General features: G+C 45.9%; 1 protein-coding gene across 2 annotated transcripts in view; it reads right to left on the minus strand.

The window, feature by feature from the left end:
- Positions 1–337: 337 nt before the first annotated feature.
- LAMA3 (laminin subunit alpha 3) overlaps positions 338–20365 on the minus strand; it is a 225649-nt gene continuing 205621 nt past the window's right edge. Inside the window, exons 67-75 of one of the 2 annotated variants that reach the window (XM_075993589.1) lie at positions 19442–19595; positions 15794–15963; positions 11810–11993; positions 9510–9650; positions 6631–6790; positions 6103–6233; positions 3974–4067; positions 2710–2829; positions 338–1654 (exon numbers count right to left, since the gene is read on the minus strand). In XM_075993589.1, the coding sequence (XP_075849704.1) occupies positions 1509–1654; positions 2710–2829; positions 3974–4067; positions 6103–6233; positions 6631–6790; positions 9510–9650; positions 11810–11993; positions 15794–15963; positions 19442–19595 (1300 nt within the window). In that variant the 3' untranslated portion in view covers positions 338–1508. The remainder of the gene's footprint in view (positions 1655–2709; positions 2830–3973; positions 4068–6102; positions 6234–6630; positions 6791–9509; positions 9651–11809; positions 11994–15793; positions 15964–19441; positions 19596–20365) is intronic. The other variant, XM_020282436.2, reaches the window with a different exon arrangement.

Here is a 20365-nt window from a genome sequence, read left to right on the forward strand (position 1 = left end):
AGGGAAAACCATTGGTATTAGTCAGAGAAGAATTAACTACCCCTTTATGATGAATCTAGGACATGCCAACAAATAATCAGCACTGATGAGTAACACTCCTTAGATTCAGTTAGGTTAACACAGGAAATCCAGAAAAGAGAACTGTGAGTTTAGTGTAAAGCCCAAGACAGGAAAAATGGGTGATGTTCATGCAGACTTGGTTCCTGGGTGGTAACTGGCTGGTGGATTTTCCATTTAAAAATCAATATTTTCAGAAAACACATCATGTAACTCAACCTCCAACCCAACATGGCATTCCAGAGGACCACCCACCCGCCTCTGTTGACTACTTCCTGTGCTGTATTCAACCTTGCCACCTCTCCAGAAGAACATTCCATTTTTGCATAGATATGGCCGTAAGAAAGCAGACCCATAAGACAGCAGTGTGAAGGTCACAAAAGGACATTGGTTGAAGGGAATGTGATCAGTGTCAGAGGCAGAGGGCATGTAGCTAAAGGACACCGCATAGGATTACTACATCCAATGTTTAGATTTGTTATTTTTCTTCTGATGAACAAACTGTGTAGAAGATACAGAAATACTTTCAATTAAGTAAAGTGGTGCTGGGTAATAATATTGGTCTAGCATATTTTTCATTATTTTACAGATAAAACTAGAAGTGATCCCTCCTTCTGATAGCTTGCCGTACAAAGCTTCAGTTATAGTGCAGATCTCAGCTCCCCTAATGGGTAGTTTGTGACCTCAAGGAATTGATAATCATAATCTAGGCTTGGTTGTTCGCAAACTGGGGAAAGCTAGATTGGGAAGCCAATGGGCTTCATTAATTAATGGGTCCATTAGTTTAGTTTGTTAGTTACTATTTTATGAATATATTATGTCTCCCCAATTCAATTACATAATCCTTAAGCGCAGGAGTTATTTCTTATACCTCAATGTAATTACAACACTGAGTACACACAGAATCTCATCAGTATATGCTCAAGTAATTGTTTGTAGAAGACTGTGTTGTAGGCAGCACACTGCACAAGTACTGAAGAATTAATACAATTAACAACGACCACCAGCTATTGGTTTCATACTAATAAAACATCATAATTTAAAGAGTATACTGCATTTATTTAACCCCATAAATTATAACCCTTTAACACATGTAAAAATTTCACGTTCTTAAAGTGCTTTAAAAGATATTTAATTTTTTCAAACAAGTAGAAATAATGTTCTTTAAAAGACATTTAATTTTTAGTGGAAATTAGTATTATCAAAAGCATTTTGTGCATATTTGAATAACAATTTATATTCCTCAAGAAATAGGATTTTTATATAAAATACATGTGTAGCACCGAATGCCAAAATGACGGGTATCTGTGGTTGGGATTCAAAATTAGATTTTCCACTAAACCCATCTGGATGGTCTCTTGAGTCAAGAATGATCTGGAGTGGGGGTGGGAGGCGCATTGGGTAACCTGTGCTTTGGAAGGTGAATTTCCTTGCTGTGAAATGGGCTCGAGTTAGTGGTCAGGACAGCCGTTCAGACTGACAGGCCCCTGGACTTCTATGGCATCAGTGACAGGGACAGAGACGTGGTTGACTTGAATATTCTTTAGACAGCCAAAAAATGATTTCCACACAGGGAGCTTCAGCGTCTTCAAATTGGCTGAAAGAGAAAAGGGAGAAGCATCAATGGGTAATTCATATTGTCCAGGAATGCAGCCTGGGGTTGGAAAGATATTCTTCTTAGAGAGCTGAAGGACTCCCTGTCTCAGCGCCCCCAGCCATTTCCTCCACTTCAAGCAGGCGTCCTGCTGTCATAAATCAGCTGGGAGGTGACTTTTCAAGTTCTTCAGAGGACATTGCACAGCCCAAATTGATAGATAATAACTGTGAACTCTGGTGCTTTTTATGAGTCATGAAAGACCTATAAAATTAACAACCAGACTACAGTGTATTTGGAGGGACAGAAAATAACGGAGAATGAAAGGCTCTTTCCAGGCAAAATTCCCGTCTTGAACTTGACTCCATCTCAACCTGTCTGATTCTCCCATTCTGGCCCCACAAAGCTTAATAACTCACCAGCAACACTAAATGCTTAGAGAGGAAAGGCCAGTTTTGCAGCCCCCTTCCTGATTCTTTGCTGACATCAGACTTTAATGCAGTCTCTTAAGAAAGGCTTATAAATTATAGGCTTGGGGCTGGGGATGGTGGCTCACACCTATAATCCCAGCACTTTGGGTGACTGAGGCGGGAGGATCGCTTGAGCCCAGGAGTTCATGACCAGCCTGGGCAACGTAGCGAGACTCCATCTCTACAAAAAGTAAAAACTTAGCTGGGTGCAGTGGCATGCACCTATAGTCCCAGCTAATTGGGAGGCTGAGGTGGTAGGATCACTAAAGCCCAGGAGTTTGAGGCTGCAGTGAGCTATGATCACTGCACTCCAGTCTCGGTAACAGAATAAGACTCTATCTCTTAAAACAAAACCCAAAAAGTATGGGCCTGGGACAAGGAAGCAGCACTAATGGGCCTGGACTGCCCTGAAATGTGCCCATTGCTAGCAATTGTGTTTCTCCACATGCTGGAGCCAAGGGTCTCCCCCTCCATTGTCTAGCCACTAACCCATCAGTCGCAGCATCACATTTGTCGGGTTAAGAAGAAAATGTTCAGAGCTGACATGGGGCAACACGGTGTAGAAGGAGAGGTCAGGGCAAGAGTTACCTGGGACACCTCCAAGGTGTAGTGGCTCACGAGTGCCAGCAGGTGGGAAGGTGAGCTGTCCAGCTACGGAGTTACTGTCTGCGTCCAGTTCCAGATGCAGGATGTGCTGTTTTATGGTGACTGGTGGGGAGAAAGCTAGTTAGGTCTGTCACCTGAAGTGAGCCCTGCTTAATGCTCCCTGCCTATGCATCAGCACTGGCTTCATTTCAACTCCTTCCCACCAGACCTGTGGCAACACTGCTTGCAGGAATTTGCTCAGCCTAGATAGAAATTCAACTAACTGCTGAACACCAGGCAGGGTTTAGGTGTTTCCACATACAGGACTGAGTTTAATCCTTAGAATGAATCGTGGGGAAGAAATGATCATTCCCATTTCTTAGATAAGAGACTCTCCCTGAGGAGCTTGACAAGACAGCTCAGCTAGAGGGGGAGGATTGCAGCTCAGGTCTCCTGTGACCAGAGGCCATGCCGATTTCACATGATCTCAGCTACTTTCTATGAAGACAATGACTTCTGAAAACTGACATCGAAGACAGTGCTTTTGACTCTACACAAAATTCCTCCCATGGTAACAATCTCAGCTCATTGCAACATAGGCAACTTTCAAATTAGCCAAGAAGAGACCACTTTTTACAAAAGATAGTCAATACAGGTTCATATATCTCTAAACTAATATCTACAAGTTATTAATAAAATAATAGATTCTATTTGAGAGGAAATGCTTGTTCTCCACTACATTGGTTTGTCTACCTGTTAACATTATATGGTTTTTGAGAAAACAAAAACCCAACAGTGAGCCCAAAGGATGCACTGGTTATCTCGTTGAATTTTCACAGTGCTTGGAGGCATATACCATTTTCATTGCCATTTTACAGATGAGGAAACTGAAGGTAAAGAGCAATTAATCAGCTGGCCCAAGGCCACACAGATGAAGGATGGAACTGAGACTGGACCGCTCTCCTTTCTGATTGTTGGAGCCAAAATCTAAATCACAATGTTACACTGTCTTGAAAGCTAGCATAGCCTGTCAGTTTGCTGGGCTCCAGAAACAAAACAATACAACAGAGCACTCAGTGTGTTCTGCAGAACTGGAGCAGCAGCCGTGAATTCTGCAAGCCTGGCTAGTGTGGAGAATATACATGGTGACCTGCAGGGCTGGCCCGGTGAGCACTGTGGACGGATGGGCTGAGGCTGCCTTTGGATATTCAAGTCAAGAGGAAAGGGAACCTGTTTCAGCGCAACAATGGTCTAATGGATGTCATACCTGCCACTGAGTGCCACTGTCCATCACACAGAGACCGCTTTGGTGTGACTGACGTCGAGGCCCCACCTGCCCCACTGTCCACAGAGGCCGTGACCTGGAACACACAAGCATTTATTTCTCTATTTCCTTCAGAAAGTCAAGTGGAGCCAACTTCTTCTGCCATCTTCCCTTCCCAACCCTGGCCACACTGATACCTACGAGCACATCAGAGATTGGTTCTCCTCTACTCCCAGCCTGGCCTGAAGTGGCTGCCAATGGCAATGAGCTGACCCCTCCTAACCTGAACCCTGTCCCCATCAGCCCTACTCCAGGGTCACTGATGGCCATGGCAGATCCTCCTCAACAACTGATACAGACAGTGGCACTGTTTAGAAGGACAAGTGAAATGTGGAAGGCAAAAATACTGGTAGAGACCTAAACCCTGCTGCAAGGGCCAGCCAATTGTAATTCCATGAATTTACTACTCACAGAGGGGTTCTTGTCCAAGACACTAAACCAGCTAACTGATTGTGTTTGTATTGAGCACACGTCAGGGGTCAGGCCCCCAGCTGGTTTTGTGCAGAATCCTGCAATCCCACTTTCTAGGTCAGGGTCTCCTCTGGGGTCTTCTAAGGTTGAATCAAGGTGAATGAAATGAGAGGACTAAAATAAATGCATTTATAAATAATTTACATTTAATTTGCATGTAGCTAGATGGTGCAGTCTATTCATGGGCAATTTTCAAGCTAAGCAATGTCACTGCTGTTAAGAAGGTCACCAGGTCTTGATTTTGTTTTCTGGAGAATAATTCCTGCCCAGAGAGTCTCAGTGGAGACCCTCTCCAGCCCCTCCTTTGGAAAGCCACAATTGTCTCAACCACTTTGCAAGCAGCTAGCTGCTTGCGTCTCTGGGCTCCCAGAGACCTGCTCAGACTTAATTAAAGACTATAGCTTCAATAAAAAGTGTTCTAGGGCCGGGCGCTGTGGCTCACGCCTGTAATCCTAGCTCTTGGGAGGCCGAGGCGGGCGGATTGCTCAAGGTCAGGAGTTCAAAACCAGCCTGAGCGAGACCCCGTCTCTACTATAAATAGAAAGAAATTAATTGGCCAACTGATATATATATATAAAATTAGCCGGGCATGGTGGCGCATGCCTGTAGTCCCAGCTACCCGGGAGGCTGAGGCAGAAGGATCACTCGAGCCCAGGAGTTTGAGGTTGCTGTGAGCTAGGCTGACGCCACGGCACTCACTCTAGCCCGGGCAACAAAGCGAGACTCTGTCTCAAAAAAAAAAAAAAAAAAAAAAAGTGTTCTAGGAGTTTGGGCCATTTTATTTTCTTCTGGGATTTTCCCCCTCACATCTAATAAACGGTGGGAGGGATGGAGATGAAAGAAAATTGCACATTGTCATTCTTTGACTTGAGGCCTTAAATAAGGGAGTCTTCCTAGAAGAATTTGGCTTTGAAGAGACGTTTTGGAGAAGGAAGGGATCTCACTGGGTGGGTGAAAGTAAGATCTTGACTCAGGCCTGTGAGTGACAGGCTGAGTGAGCAGAAGGGGGCAAAGGAGCAGTGTGGAGGCCCCGGGACCTGTATGGCTGCAGGGAGCAAAGCCTGGGGACTTGTGCAGAGAGGATTAGGGATCTGGGGCTGATTCAGTGGGCACAGTGCCCTGGCATGGGTGTGACGTGGTACAGACAGCTGGTGAGAGATCTATCCATTAATTCTAGTACATATGAGTAAAAGCAGAGAAGGAATGAAGGTGCAAGGGAGAAGAGAAAAATGAACATTTATTGAGCAGATGGCAATTTCTGTACTCTTGACAAAATCCCTAAAATATAAGAATTATTGTCTACATTTTACAAATAAAAAACTGAGTCTGAAAGAGTTTAAGTAACTTCCTTAGGGCCATATAGCTAAATGGTGGAGCTGGAATTTAGCCCAACTTGTTTGAGTTTTCCCAGTTTTAAAGAAGAAGAACAGAAAACATGATGATAAAATTACTTGTGAAAGGAAAATGTTAAGTTAGCCTAAAGTCAGGCATCTCAAATACAAGATTTGATTCTATTCTCTACTATAAACATCACCTGCTACAGTCTCCAGAAAGGGAAGCTGGTTTCCACATCCCCCACATGTCATCAGACCACTACGCACCTTTCCTGCCTCCATATAAACACATAAGTGCTTCCCGGCTTGACTTCCAATGTGTATTAGGATTCCAGTGAGACTTCTTGGGCGAATGCTGAAAACAAGCTTGAATTCTGGCCCCAGCAACACAGAGTTAGCTTTCAAAAGAGAAAACAAAAACAGAGGATCATAATTAAATAATTAAAGAAAAAGGATAGAGTTCTTTTTTTCTGGAGACAAGTTCTTGCTCTCTTGCCTGGGCTAGAGTGCAGTGGCATCATAATAGCTTGCTACAACCTCAAACTCCTACAGTCCTCCTGCCTCAGCCTCCCAAGTAGCTGGAACTACAGATGCATGCCATCATGCTCAGCCAATTTTTTTATATTTTGTAGAGACATTGCTATGTTACTCAGGCTGGTCTTGAATCCTGGCCTCAAGTGATCCTCTCACCTCGGACTCCCAAAGTGCTAGGATTATAGCTGTGAGACACTGCTCCCAGCCAGGAATAGAGCTCTTAAGACTCAAAGGCATAAACTCTACCACACTGCTCCTTACCCAGCACGACATGGCCTCCTTCTTGGGAGAAATAAGTGCCTTTCTCCAAAGAACCACTCAAGCAGGGAGACACACCAAAGCTTGCAGAAGGGGTATCCAAGGGTTTTAAATCCAGCTGAAAGTTCTTCAGACATCCCACAAAGCTGTTTTGGGGGAGGCTCTGCAACCAAGCAAAAAAGAAAGAGTTCATTACCCTCAACTTCCAGAAATGCATGAATAGCCAAGGTGAAGGGCATTGCAGCTTATCCGGAAAAGGGGGAGGTTAGGTGGAAGTTCATTTCTTCCTGCTTCCAAGAGTTAGGTGCACCTGAGTGTTCCATTTGGCTTCAGGCCCACAGTGCCAAGAAAATCCTGTATCCTAGATGTTTGGTGGGTGGTCCAAGTTTGAAGGCATCACCAAACCAAGTGGCATGTATGCAGGAGGGCAGAGGCAGTGCAGGTTGCCAGCTTGTGCTGGAATAACTACAGGGAGGGCTGACCTGACCCTGGTCCTCGCAGACAGAGCTGCAACTGTGGAAATTTCCACCTTACAGATCACAGATCTCACTGTCTCTTTGCAGGTACAAACCCCTTCTTAGAGTTTCATGAGCCAGCGTGATAGCTTAATGCAGGGCAGCTGACAGAAGAAAAGAGGCCAGAATGTTCCCAAAATAATAAAGTGCAAAACATCTCCCTGCAATGTTGGGTGCAGTGCAGCACCACCAAGTCACGAATGCCAAAGAGTTAATATGAACCACAGTGAGCCCAGTCAGTGGGCTTGTGTGGGGCTCCAAGCCTGCCTAATGCTGGCCTGCAACAGGAGCTCCTCGCCTGGGCCCAGGGACAGGTTTCTGTGATTCTGGGCTCTCCTATATTATGCGCCAGATGTTCCCTGTATGTGGAGAAGGACCATAAATTTCACAAAATTCCCAAAAAACTGTAAGAATCATTGAATAAAAGCCCTAAACTCCCTCTATAATAAAGAATATTAGGACCCTAGAATCCTGATGACAGATGTAAGATATGGTACATTTAAGAGAAAATGGTCCACGGTAAACTGCTGATTGGGCTCCCTATGAAAGTCTTAGTTTCTTAAGGTTTGTCATGTTGCACAATGAAGAACTGGTATCTGAAACCAACTCCACTCTCTAGGATGGGCCATGATGTAGCACAATCCCCAAGGGCTGCCTACAGCTGGGTGTCAGAAGCAGAAGGGGTTGGTTGGAGGGGGCCTGCCCTTGGAGAGAACAGGAAGGAGGCTATTGTGATGGTTATACTCTTAGGTGGAAAGAAGGCTGTAGAAAGAACCCTGGCTTGTAAAGCATGTTGTACATGGGCGCTACTAATTGCCCCACATGTCAGGGTGCTGGGTGTGATTAAGGTGGTTTTAAGAGAATTTACCCAGGGCAAAATAATACCCAAACTGTGCCCCATCCTGTAATTCCTCTGAGATTAAAATAGGTACAGAGGTTGATGAAAAGCCAACATTAACAATGAGGATCCTCCGTAGCAATTATGTTGTATATTGTATCTCTAATACACATTATATTACAAATAATAGATAATATGTTATATATTATTTATGGTATACATATAAAAGTTACTATATGTAATAAAGCAAAATAAAGTAATACTTTATTACTTGCTGGGGCTTTGGCCCAAACCCCAGTGCAAAAGTCCAGTGGGCCGGGCCGGGCCCTGTGGAGATACCTGGGCCTGGGCTGGGTCAGGCTGCGTCCCCAGAGCCCAAGCTGGTAGAGAAGACCTGTGCTAAATATGTCCATTTCCAGGCTCGGATTTGAGCCTGGGCCCTTTACTCCCCTTCACACCAGAATGTGCCGCCAGGTCTGGGGGAAAGGAGAAACATTGCCTGTAGGTGGAGGACAGTTCAGACCTGAGGTGTTGACAGCAGCATTTTACTTTGTGGGAGAGAAAAGCAAATCCAGGAGAAGAAAGACAGGAGTGTGAGGCCACCCCAAGTCACCCTGGAGCAATTAGCACTCTGGCAGGTGGAAGGAGAGGTGGAAAGAGAAGGTACTCAAAGAGCCCAGCCCTGGGCTGGGGCCCCATCTGAGCCTTTGAACTTGACAAACCCAGGGCAGCATCCTCCTCCCTGGGGACAGAGGGACTTTCCCTCAGCCCAGCATCCCCAAGGTTGGTTCTTGAGATAATTTTATTTCAGATACCACATAACATTGAAATACATATTCAGTTAGTAAGTTATTCCTTTTCACATTTCTGTCTAGCTTTCTGATTCAGACAGAGAGTAAATGCTAGCTTTGTGCCAACATGTCTTAAATACCTCCTGATCACTTGTCAAGACTTTTTTCTCCCAATGAAGGGCGTCTGGGCCACACCACCTAGCTAAACTGTAACACGGTTTTGTTTCACATGTTTATTTTTTATGGTTACCTACCCTTTAGGGCAAAAGCTATTAGGTTGCTACTTATGAGAGAGAGAAAATGATGCTGTAAAAGCACATTTACATTTAATAGTGAGTTGATGGCAAGGGAGTTAATGTTTCCCTCGGGTATGCCAAAGATGGCGAAAGTGGCACAACTCGCTGTGGTCTGGAACACATCATCTTAACCAAAAAATCTCAGTCTACAACTTAAAACCTATGTGTTTGCATTCCCTGGAAGAGAAGCTAAGGGATTCGTGTTTATGAAGCTTTGGAAAAACTCTACGTTCACCCCAGTAGGGTCTGTGTCTGCAGCTGCACCTTGTAAATGAAGGCCTGGGAACGAGGGATGGGAGCCTGCTCTGTGGGCTTGTGAACATTCGTTAAACATTTAAAAAATCAGTTAAAGTATTTTGAGATTCTTGAACATCTCATATAATTATGATTAGAATAGGAGGTGTGCAGTTTTCATCCACAGCTCTGAAGCGTCACTACTTACCTTTGGTTTTCCTACAGGAGATGATCCCAGGTAAACTGGTCCTTGGATGCTGATGGTGGAATTTCTGGGAAAACTTCCCTCCCGAGCCCTCAGTCCATCCACAACCAAGCGCCCCTTTTCTCCTTCTTGCCCAAACATCACCTTCAGAGAAAAGAAAGTAAAGGAATCCTATTTTTACCTTTGGCAATTGGTACTGTATTTTATTCGTGATCATAGGAAATTTTTTAAAAATATTTTTCTGCCCCCTTTGAATAGCTTTAGAAAATCAGAGACTTTTCTCCTGTTATTACCATCACCATCATTTTGTGATACATTAGATATCAGACAAACTGAGCTGAAAAGGGAGCTAAGAAAAAGTTCACTCAAAGGTGAACTAATCAAAAGATATAACTGATCTGCAAACTCACATAAAAGAGAAACAGCAGAAGGCATATGCACAAACTCCTGTGTACCAAAGGGGCAGGGACAGTTTGTGTAGTGCTGGGAGGGTGGTCACAGTGCCTTGAGCAGGGCTCCCAGAGCAAGCTGAACAGGGGCCCTTCTCTTCCAACAAGAAGAACAAGTGTTTAAAGACTTTGCTAAAACTTAGCATCCCCAGGCTGGAGTGTGGATTCTGCCATCTCCTGGCCATGAGACTATTCACTGATGTCTCCCAAGTTTATATGCCCAGCTGTGACCTTGAGCCTCTACAGTCCATGGACACTCGGGCTTGAGTGTCTGACAGGCCACTCAACCTGGAGATGTTCACAACAGAGCTCCTCGGCTTCCCCAGCTCCTAACTCTGTCTTCCTGGCCACATCTACCACTCTCCATCTTTTCCATTGCAGTAAATGCCCCCATGAATGACTCAATTGCTGGCCCTAAATCACAGGATGCGATATGGACTCCTCTCTTTCTCTCCTTGGTTCTACCTTCAGAACTGTCCCATGCAGCCATTCCCTCTCCGCTCCCCATGGCCTCTCCAAGCAGAGGCAACAGCATCCATCTAGGCTTTCTACTCTTGCTCTTACCCTCTGTGCTCCCCTCAGCTAAAAAGAGCTAAAAAATATGTAAATCTGTTCATGTAAGAGTTTAAGACTCTTTAAGAGCTTAAGAGACACTTTGGAATAAAATCCAAAGTCCTCGGTTTGACCTTCCAAGCTTAAATTATGTAGGCCCTGCCTTCCTCTCTAATCCCATTTCTTGTCACTGTGTTTTGTTCACTCAGCTAATTCCCACCTTGAGTCTTTGTATTTGCTGTTCCATCTGCCTAGAATCCCCTTCCCATAACTTCCCATGATTGCCACCTCCTGTAGGAGGCCTTTCCTGACTACCTTAGCTAAAATAGTCTCCCTGTGCTGGGCGCGGTGGCTCACACCTGTAATCCCACCCAGCACTTTGGGAGGTCAAAGTGGGAGGATCACTTGAGGCCAGCAGTTTGACCAGCTTGGCAACATAACAAGCCTCCATCTCTACAAAAATTAAAAAAAAAAAAAAAAAATTAGCCAGGTGTGGTGGCACACACCTGTAGTCCCAGCTACTCAGGAGGCTGAGGCAGAAGGATCACTTGAGCCCAGGTGTTTGAGGTTGCAGTGCACTATGATCACATCACTGTGCTCCTTGCTAGGTGACACAATGAGACCTTTTCTCAAAAAAAAAAGTCTCCCTACTCTGTCCTTTTCTTACCTAGCTCTAGTGTTTTCTCAAAGCAGTTACCAGCACCTGACATTATATTGAGGATTTCTTGTTTCTATGTTCCAGGAGAGCACCTCATAAAATATTTGTTGAATGACCAAGTGAATGCAATTTTTCAAGTTGCTTAAGTTTTCTGAGTTCCAGTGTCCTCATTAGAAAAAGGAAATGGGTCCTTTCTCTCCTGAAACTGAAACTGTATTTTGTTAAATCTGGAATGCCTCAGGCAAAAGCTGGGATGCCAGGGCTGTGTGTCTTTAAGCTCATGCTGTAGGGGAGGCACTCCAGGTCCAGAGAGGGGTCTGGAGGCCTGGAAATTGGCCCTGAAGGAGAGAAAAGGTCCAGGATCAGGGGTTGGAGGAGGCAAGAGGAATGAGGCAGCCCATGCAGGGCTGGGGTGGATTGGACACAAAATCAGTAAAACCCATCGTGGCATTTAGGATGACACCCATGCATGGCACGTTCGCAGTCTCTAGCACTAAGACCTGGGACCTGAATGCCTCCGACCACACAAGCTCTCCCGGTGCAAGTGCCTCGTGCCTGGGAAGGATGCTGGGACTCCTATTATCAGCTATTAGAACAGTGAGTTCTGCACCAACTGGAGGTCCTAACACAGCCCCAGGCCTTACCGTGTGCCACTTCCCATCGTTGCATTTCTCCTTGCTTTTGAGCCTCAGTTTTTTCCCATTTGCACCCAATGCAAAGACCAGACGTCCTTTTGAGAGATAAAGAGCCATGAAGGAGTTCTTTGTGCCCGTGTAAAACACCAGCCCTCTGGAGGATGTTGTCTGCATGTCCATGGCAAACTGCGACCTGTGGGGACACAGGCAACCAGGGGAAATAGACGTGTTAGTGTTTCTCTGAATCTAAGAGCCAGGAGGGAGGGTGGGGAATAAACCTCCCACCCCCCATTTGTCAAATGCATAAACTAAGGGATGCGCTGATTAAATGACATGTTTCTCTGGGAACTTTTAGAAGCCATTATATTCCAACTGTTAACAGTTCCATTGTTCCTTACTGTGTTGGGGAATAACATGGAATTTTCATGGCAACTTCAGCTAGTGGTATGAGGCCCAGCACATGGCAAGATGGAATATGCCTGGACCTTTTATTACAAAAAAAAAAAATCTACATTTAAAAAGAATTATAATAAAATGCACATAAAATTTACCACCTCAACCATTTTTAAGTATACAGTCCAGTAGTGTTACACACATTCACACTGTTGTGCAATCCATCTCAGAACTTGTCCCATCTTGCAAAACTGAAAGTCTATAGCCATAAACAAGAGCTCCCTGTCCTGTTGTCCCCTGACAACCACCATTCTACTTTCAGTCTCTCTGAATCTGACTCCTCGAGGCACCCCATATAAGTGAAATCATTGAGTATTTGTCCCTTTGCAACTACCTTATTTCATTTAGTAGCCTGTACCTTTTAGACCCAATGGATTGCATTCTATTGTGTGTGTCTTCATAGGGAGGGAAGTCGTAGGAGAAGTAGGGACAACTTAAATAACAAGGATGTGATTTAAACATCAGATCAGCATTTTCTTTCTAGAAGACATTCTTAACACAAAGGCACAGAAGTGCCTTCTCTCACCCACCTCTACATTTCCTGGACCCTAATACCCTACCTATGATGGAAGAATTAGGCAAATATCGTGTAATAAAAGCAGAGTGAAAGTTAATATTCATTTGCGTCATGATTACGTATCATATGTATATCCATCCACTGAACATATATTTCATGAGTGTGGAGTGTGCATCAGGCCCAGTGCTGGGCACTGGGAATGCAGTGACAGCTGTTTCATCCCGGGGGGATTGTCTGTGATGTCTGGGTACCCTGAAAGGGACGCACAAAGGTGCAACATGGAGAGGCAGTGGGGGAGACAGGTGTCACAGGCTGTCTGCACCCATCCCTGTGGTTCATGCCTAAGTGCACACCAGGCAAAGGCAGGAACTGGGTTTAGCCCGTGTATTAGTTGCACCCACAACCCACAATGCCTAAAACACAGTAGGCACTCAATAAATAGTCACTGAATTGAATTAAGTGATAAATGGAAAATTTGGAGGCAAAACTGGAAGTGGAAGAAAAAAATGACACCGTTAATTCTCTTTGCTTTTTAATTCTGTGAGGCTAAGATGCACATTTATTCTTCAGATTAGCAAGTTTCCTTGAGGGCAATGTTCTTCAGAATAAAAAAGAAATCTATATTTGTTAAATTGAACCAGCCAGATGGTAACACTGCTCAATATTTCTGCTGGTGTGTCTGTGTGTTGGAGCGGAGGTTTGGAGAATGAGGGGTAGCCAGTTTAAAGAGGATATTAGAATGTGCCATAGAATGTAAAGTACTTTCCATATGTGGGCTTGGTGCTCAGACTTGACATTTGCTTTCCAGAACTGTTTCTTAAAGCGATGTTCTTTCTGAAAAGACTAACTGACTAACACCCCAAAAAAGGCAGCGGCAGATTCCAATCCCAGCAGATGATACTGTAGCTGTGATTTCAGCGCCGGAGGATGGAAGGGTAAGACAGAGAGCGAAACAGCGTTTTTATACACCCACCAAAGGGTTAAAATAACAGTTCCAGTTTCAAAGGAGAGTCAGAACATTGCTAGAATGTAAATCAGAATGAGAACAATAGAATACCCCAAATCTTGCAACTTCCTGAAAATATCCCATTGCTACACAATTTGGGACTCAAATAATTTCAAGATTATATTTATTAGTGACTGAAATTTGTTTTAACTTTTATCTTTTAAAATGCTACTTTTTTCATGCCTGATGTAGAATTTAGAGTTGGACGGGAAGGCACAGTGGTTGCAGCTTCAGAACAAGCAGAGGATCATGAGCTGAGAGAGAAGCTGCAGGGAGGGGGCGGGGAGGGAGGGTGGCTAGGGAAAGGGCATCAGTGCAGTTTCATGAAAAAGAGAGACTGTTGTCATTAAGGTCAGCTTGACGGAGGAGTAGCCAGAGAAGGGCTGACTGGGAGGGACAATCTCCTGTCCCTCTGCCTTAGTTTCCTGAAAATAGCACACAGTTTTGGCAAAGGAGGGATCCTGAGACTATCCACAGGAAGGTGGAGGTATGGAGGCACCAACACATGCTTTTATCCTCAGAATCCAGAATTTTAGTCCTTCTCTGGCCTTTCTGCCAGTGAGCTATGCTCGCAGCTTATTGAGTGGCTTCCAAGGGCCAGCCCCTTACAAGCTATTATCTCTCCTTCCCACAAGGAAGTGTCATCAACCCCATTTAATGGAGGAGAAAACCGAGGTCCAGAGAGAGGCAGCACTTTGCTAAAAAACATGAGAGACAGGCAGGGAGCGAAAGCCTAAGCTTAGAAAAGTTACATAGCCTGGGGCAGACTGGGAGTTGTTTTGCCTTCAGGAGAACCTGCTTTGGGGGAACAGGGGCCTGGGAGCCCCTAGCTGTCACACCCTAGCAGGGATCCTCAAACTTTTTAAACAGGGGGCCAGTTCACTGTCCCTCAGACCGTTGGAGGGCCGTTGGAGAGTGCGGCGCACATTCCACACAGGCACACTGTGGGCCGGGGACCAGTCGGCTGCTAAGCAGGACAGGCAGCTGTGGCAAAAACATCCGCCCCCCACGGGCTGGATAAATGTCCTCGGTGGGCCGCATGTGGCCCTTGGGCCGTAGTTTGAGGACCCCTACCCCAGGGTCTACAGTGGCTCTCAGGGATACTGGAGCTGGTCATTTATACCCCGCACTGGGCTCTTCTGAGGAGTGATCTCAGCTTGCTGCGCCCTATGTGCCTGATGGAAACTTTCCCAGGGCTGCTCTGCAGACGAGCCCTTCCTACCCCACCCTCCGCCCACCTCCTCCTTTTACAGGGGTCCCCAGGTCACATCTAGCTGTGGGTTCTCTCTTTCTGCTCCTGTCCCCTCCCAATCATCTTTCCCGGCTATCCCCACAATAAACCCCTGCCATATAATCCCGTCTTGGCATCTGTGTCTCAGAGGAGCTGACTTGGCATACGGCCCGGGTCACACAGGGATCGGAAGCTAGATGTTAAAGCTGGGTCTTTTTGACTCCTGGGCAGTTCTGCCTGTGTAGAGAAGTCATGAAGGAATGGTTGGCATCTTTTTATTTATGTCTCCTTCAAATTGCCTGAAGATGACAAACCTTGTTTCTAGACTTTCTTCTGACATAATTAATATTTCTGCTCATTCCCTCCTCCCCAAAAGAGATGCAACTTGTTAGCATAAAAAGGCCAAATGCATTCTCTAAAAATGACCTATCTGGCACTGAGTCTACCTAAAAGAATGATTTTCCTTTCACTACAGAAAGCAAAAGAAGAAAGGTGATTTATCACAGAAATAAATAGCAGCTTTGGGGGGGAATATCAGCCTTATTTTTAGAACACCATCAATTTTCAGCCAGAGCTGAGCTGATTGTTCCTGCCTCTGAGCAGTGCGCTGTCACGTCTGCAGCCAGCTGTGGCAGGAGCACATGGCAGGCAATTGCGCGCCGTCCTATGCAAGCTAGTGCCACCTTCATTAGTGACAGGTGCATGGTGTTATGGCAGCTAGACTTCCCTGGGGGTAGGATCGCAGAGTCAGGTTCTGAGTTGGTGCTGGGGAAAATGAAATAATACCTGGGTTTCAGCAACTCCTGAGGAAGCTTGAATAGCAAGTGGCTGGTAGGAATGTCCCCAAACTGGAAGGCTCCATGACTGGCCTGTGCCCTGGGAGGTGGTGGGCAAGACTGCACATCTTGCCACACCTTCCCGCTCCTCGGAGAGGCCACTGGTGTGTCCTGCAACAGCTGTGTGGTAGAGAGGCAAACAAATTAAGACAGCTAATTATCAGGGGAAGAGCAAAGAATGCTTGTCTTGCTAAGTGCATTGCTCAATTGTTACTCTCGATCCTGAAATGAATTCGATAGAGAAATAGAAGACCCGGCAAATAAATTCACAGGGGTAGGAAGTTCCCACTGAGAGCCATGTGGACTTGGTCCTTAACCCTTCCTGCAGCCAGGTCCTCTCAGTGCCTGTAAAGTATCCCAGTATCTCAGTGTGGCATTGGCTTGGGGGCTTTTTGCCGCCAGGAAGGCATAAAATAGAATTGGAAGGGCGGCAGGGGGTGGGGGAGGAGGTGTCATTCTATTGGGGAAGCAAAATTTTGGAGAATCTAAATACCCCTCTTCTCTCACTCCTTCTTTGGGGAGGGTGCATGTTATTCCCATGCTACACAAAGTCTGGTTTCTTTTCTGAAAATGTTGCAACGGGGACCTATGGCTCTCCAGGGACCTTCCCCACCACAGAACACAGGAAGAGCCTGTGTCCCTTGAGAGAGCCAGCACTTGGCCGGTGGCACCGTGGCGCCCACAGCTAGCCAGTGAGCCATGGAACCACAAGCCCGCCCCCTCTGCCCCATAGCCATTAATCCAGGCAGCAGGGCAGGTGAAAGGACCAAGACAGCAGGGGACAGACAGGAGGGGATCACACCCTGTGACCAGTCGACTCAAGCACAGAAGCCTGTCCTGTGTTGGACGATCCTTTGCACTTTTGAACAGGACTGAGTTTTAATGCAGAAGAATCACCATAATATCACAAGTGACTAGAAAAATTTTTGGAAGTAACCGAGAGCCGATTCCGAAGTGCCCATGCACTTCTCCCAGAGGCTCGGAGCTCAGCGGGGCTCTCCATTAGTAAAAGCCGAGGGGCGGGGGGAATTCACCTTGCTGGGGATTGGTTCAGGAATTAACATGTGACCGCCCCCTCCTGGCCAATGAGCCTTGAGGGGAAGTTGGGGGCGGGGCTTCAGGTAAAAGCTTCCGCCCTAGTAAAGAGAAACCGGGCAGAGTCAGTGCTTCTTGTGCTGGACATTGGCCGGTGGGGATGTGTTTCCCCAAGGCAGGCGGGATGGGACCAAGAGAACTGTAGCAAAGCAGAGCTGGGTCCGGCCGGGCCAGGTCTCAAGTCCTTCCTGCCCCTGAATGACTCATTATGTGAGATGATTATTATTATTGTTTAAGCCATTTCTTTTGCAGTGAGTTTTCTGGAGCCAGCAGCTAAAGGCTTCCCAACAGATTCCAATTACTTCAAGATCAGGTTGTCCTCCCTGACCCGACCCTTGGATACAGTGTTCAGAATGCAAACTTGATGAAAGGTACTGAAATACATTCTATGCTTGCATAATGCTGAATGCTTAATCATGCCCACCAGAAAGTGCAGTGAATTACTTAAAATTACAGCCAAACATTGATCCTACTGAGATGAGAACCCAGCCTGAGGCTCCTGCCTGGGACTCACACCAGTGGGCCTCACTCCCTCTCTGAAAGTGTGTCAGCAGCAGTAGCATCAAGATGAACAGTTTTGTAGATATGTTTTGCTACCACGTCTTAATTCTCTTAATGACATCGTCCTTCAAGGTGTTAGGCTCAAAACCTTGGTCATCATGGACACGAACTGCAGTTCCCTTGCCTCTTTCATGCATTCAGTTTTAATGTCCTGTTCTTCCTCTCTTGTTTCCACTCTTCCCTTTTCTAGTGCCTCTGTCCTGGAAGTTAGCCCTGACTTTCTTGCTTGGACCACTGCAGCAGCTTGCCAGCCTGACTCCTAGTCTCTAGAACTTTCCTACACCAAACAGTCCCACAAGCTGCTGCCAGTTTAATAATCTTTAATCTTTTAAATGGATTAAGGCACTCAATAGCTTTACACTGACTATAGAAAAATGTCCAAATTACACAGGTCATATGAGGCTCACCTGATCTGGTTCCAGTGTGTGAGTCCAAATCACTTCCTAGTCTCCATTCCCCACCAAATATCCCACTGCTCATCAAGCTCTCCAGGCCTAGAGAGGCCACATGATGTGGCTTGAAGAGCATACTCTATGGTATTCTGCAGCCTTAAGTTTGAATTCTGACTCTACCATTTACTGATGGGGTGCTCCCAGGCAAGTGTTTTTTTAACCTCTTGGAGACTCAGCTTCCTGACCTGTAAAGTTAGCATTTTCTTCTGCTCTCAGAGGTGCATGGTGGGAACTGAAAGAGACAGTATGGGGACTTGCCAGGATCAGAGCAAATGCATGTAACATTTTGCACCTGCAATCCCACCCATATCCTGCCTCCCAGCTTTAGGCTCCTGCTCAATCAACAATATTCACTCATCTAAACTTGACTGACACTCTAGACCCAGCTCCTGGGTCACCTCCTCCAGAAGAACCTCCTGATTCCCATGGTAGGGAAATTCCACTGCACCACTCCTGTTGCACATGCCCCTTTCATTTAGGTTATTAGTGTGCACAGTAATAACATTTATTGCATGCTTACTATGTGCTAGACACTTTTCTATGTGTTTTGTGTTTATTACCACATTCAATCTTCACAACATCATGAGATAACACCATTGTGTATCTTCGTTTACATTGGACTAAACAGAGCCACAGAAATGATTGATGAACAGACCTTGAAATAATTGTTCAAGGTCACACATAAGTGATAAAGCCTGATGCAAACCCAGGAGTCTGACCCAAAGCCCAGTGCTTAACCACTAAGCTATGTCACATTTTCTCTGCTATTAGGTTACAGAGGGCAGAACTATTGTCTTATTCTGTCTAATCTGGGGGCTTGCACAGAACAGGTAGGAAATGAAGTAGTGTGTTCACTGATATCTCCCACATCAGTAGCCCCAGTTCCCTGCTTCTGCTCCCCCGAATAAGGAGTTTCATTTGCTTTCAGCTGCTCTCAGTGCTGCACATGAGAATCACCTGGGGTCCTTTGCAAGCTACTGCTGCCTGGGCCTACTCCAAGGGCGTCTGACTTAATTGGGTCAGATGCAGTTTGAGTGTTGGGATGTTGAAGTTCCCCAGGTGCTTCTAACGTGCAGTCAAGGTTAAGCCACACCGGTTTGACAAGGCCTGGGCTCATCTGTCTGTGGGCAGAAGGGGCATGGCCCTTGAATTCTAGAGAAAATCATCAGACCTGGAGACACAGCAGAAGTGTCACAAGAGCAAGACATCAGCTGCAGAAACTGAGAACCTAAGTTGAGGTTCTATTTGTTCTGGGACTGCAAAAATTGGCAAATTTTCATTAAGATATGAAATAAATGCTAAAGAGAAAACCACTGTGGCACTGTGGTGTGGTTCAACTGCTGATGGCCCATCAACCCCACCTTCAGGGAGGCCCTGCCCCCCAGGGGATCAGGTGATCTTTGCCCCTTTTCCCTAACATCTCCCACAAGGCAGGCTTAGGAGACTCCTCTGGGGAGAAGGAAAACCCGTGCTAAATTTTTGATACTTACCTGGTCCACATTGAAAGTCTTGGCCTTGTTAAACCTCGTAGAACCTTTAAGCAACATTAGAAAAGGTGGCTCGTTTAAACTGCAGCCTCCCAGGGACACATCTCTCTTGGTAGATTTACTGGCCAAATCGAGGACTTCGGGACTCTGTGTTAACCTGAAACAAGGGCAGAAATGAAAGCTGCTGCCAGTGAAGAAGACCCATTGGGAGAGAGAGCTCATTTCAAAACTAAACGTTCTTACTGTTCCTAGACGGACCTTCGCCTCCTACATTTCTATCACATCTAGAAGCCAGAAGAAGGGCTTGAGAAACTTTTATTGACTTGGACTGTGGCAGGGACAGAATACTATAGTTCCTTCTTTGGAATGAGTGTCATAGAGAAATATGAAAATAAACTGTGTACAGAAGGGAAAGATGGCACTGGATGATATCCAGTGCCATCCTGGATGACATCTGTATCCTGTATCCTGGATGACAGGAAACATCAGGAAACCTCAGAGGTGAATTTATGAAGGATTATCTGACTATGTTTCAGCAGGAAAGCCTCAGACTTGCTTTATCCCATGACTGTTGTCTGAGCCTTGTCATGGCAGCAGCCGGTGCTAGCACCTCTGTGTCCCCTCCATCGCTCCCACTGCCTGCTCCAGGCTCAGACTAGATGTTCAAGGAAGATGTTTCCTCAACCTGGAGGGCAGTAGGAATTCCAAGCTTTATGCTTGCCAAGGAGGACGGTGTCCTGGAAGGCCGGAGGGCTGATGGCACCACAGTGCCATGCTGGCCGGAAAGTTCCAGCTTGAGGTTCATGGCCAGAACCGGGTCCTCCCTCTTCCCTAGAGAGGACTTTGCCTCTTACCTAAAAACGCTCATTTTGTTTCAAAAGAAAACATTTAAATGCTTGCATGGAGGCACCACGCTCTCCACTGAAA

Source organism: Microcebus murinus, chromosome 17 (genome assembly GCF_040939455.1).
Source record: "Microcebus murinus isolate Inina chromosome 17, M.murinus_Inina_mat1.0, whole genome shotgun sequence".
NCBI lineage: Eukaryota > Metazoa > Chordata > Mammalia > Primates > Cheirogaleidae > Microcebus > Microcebus murinus.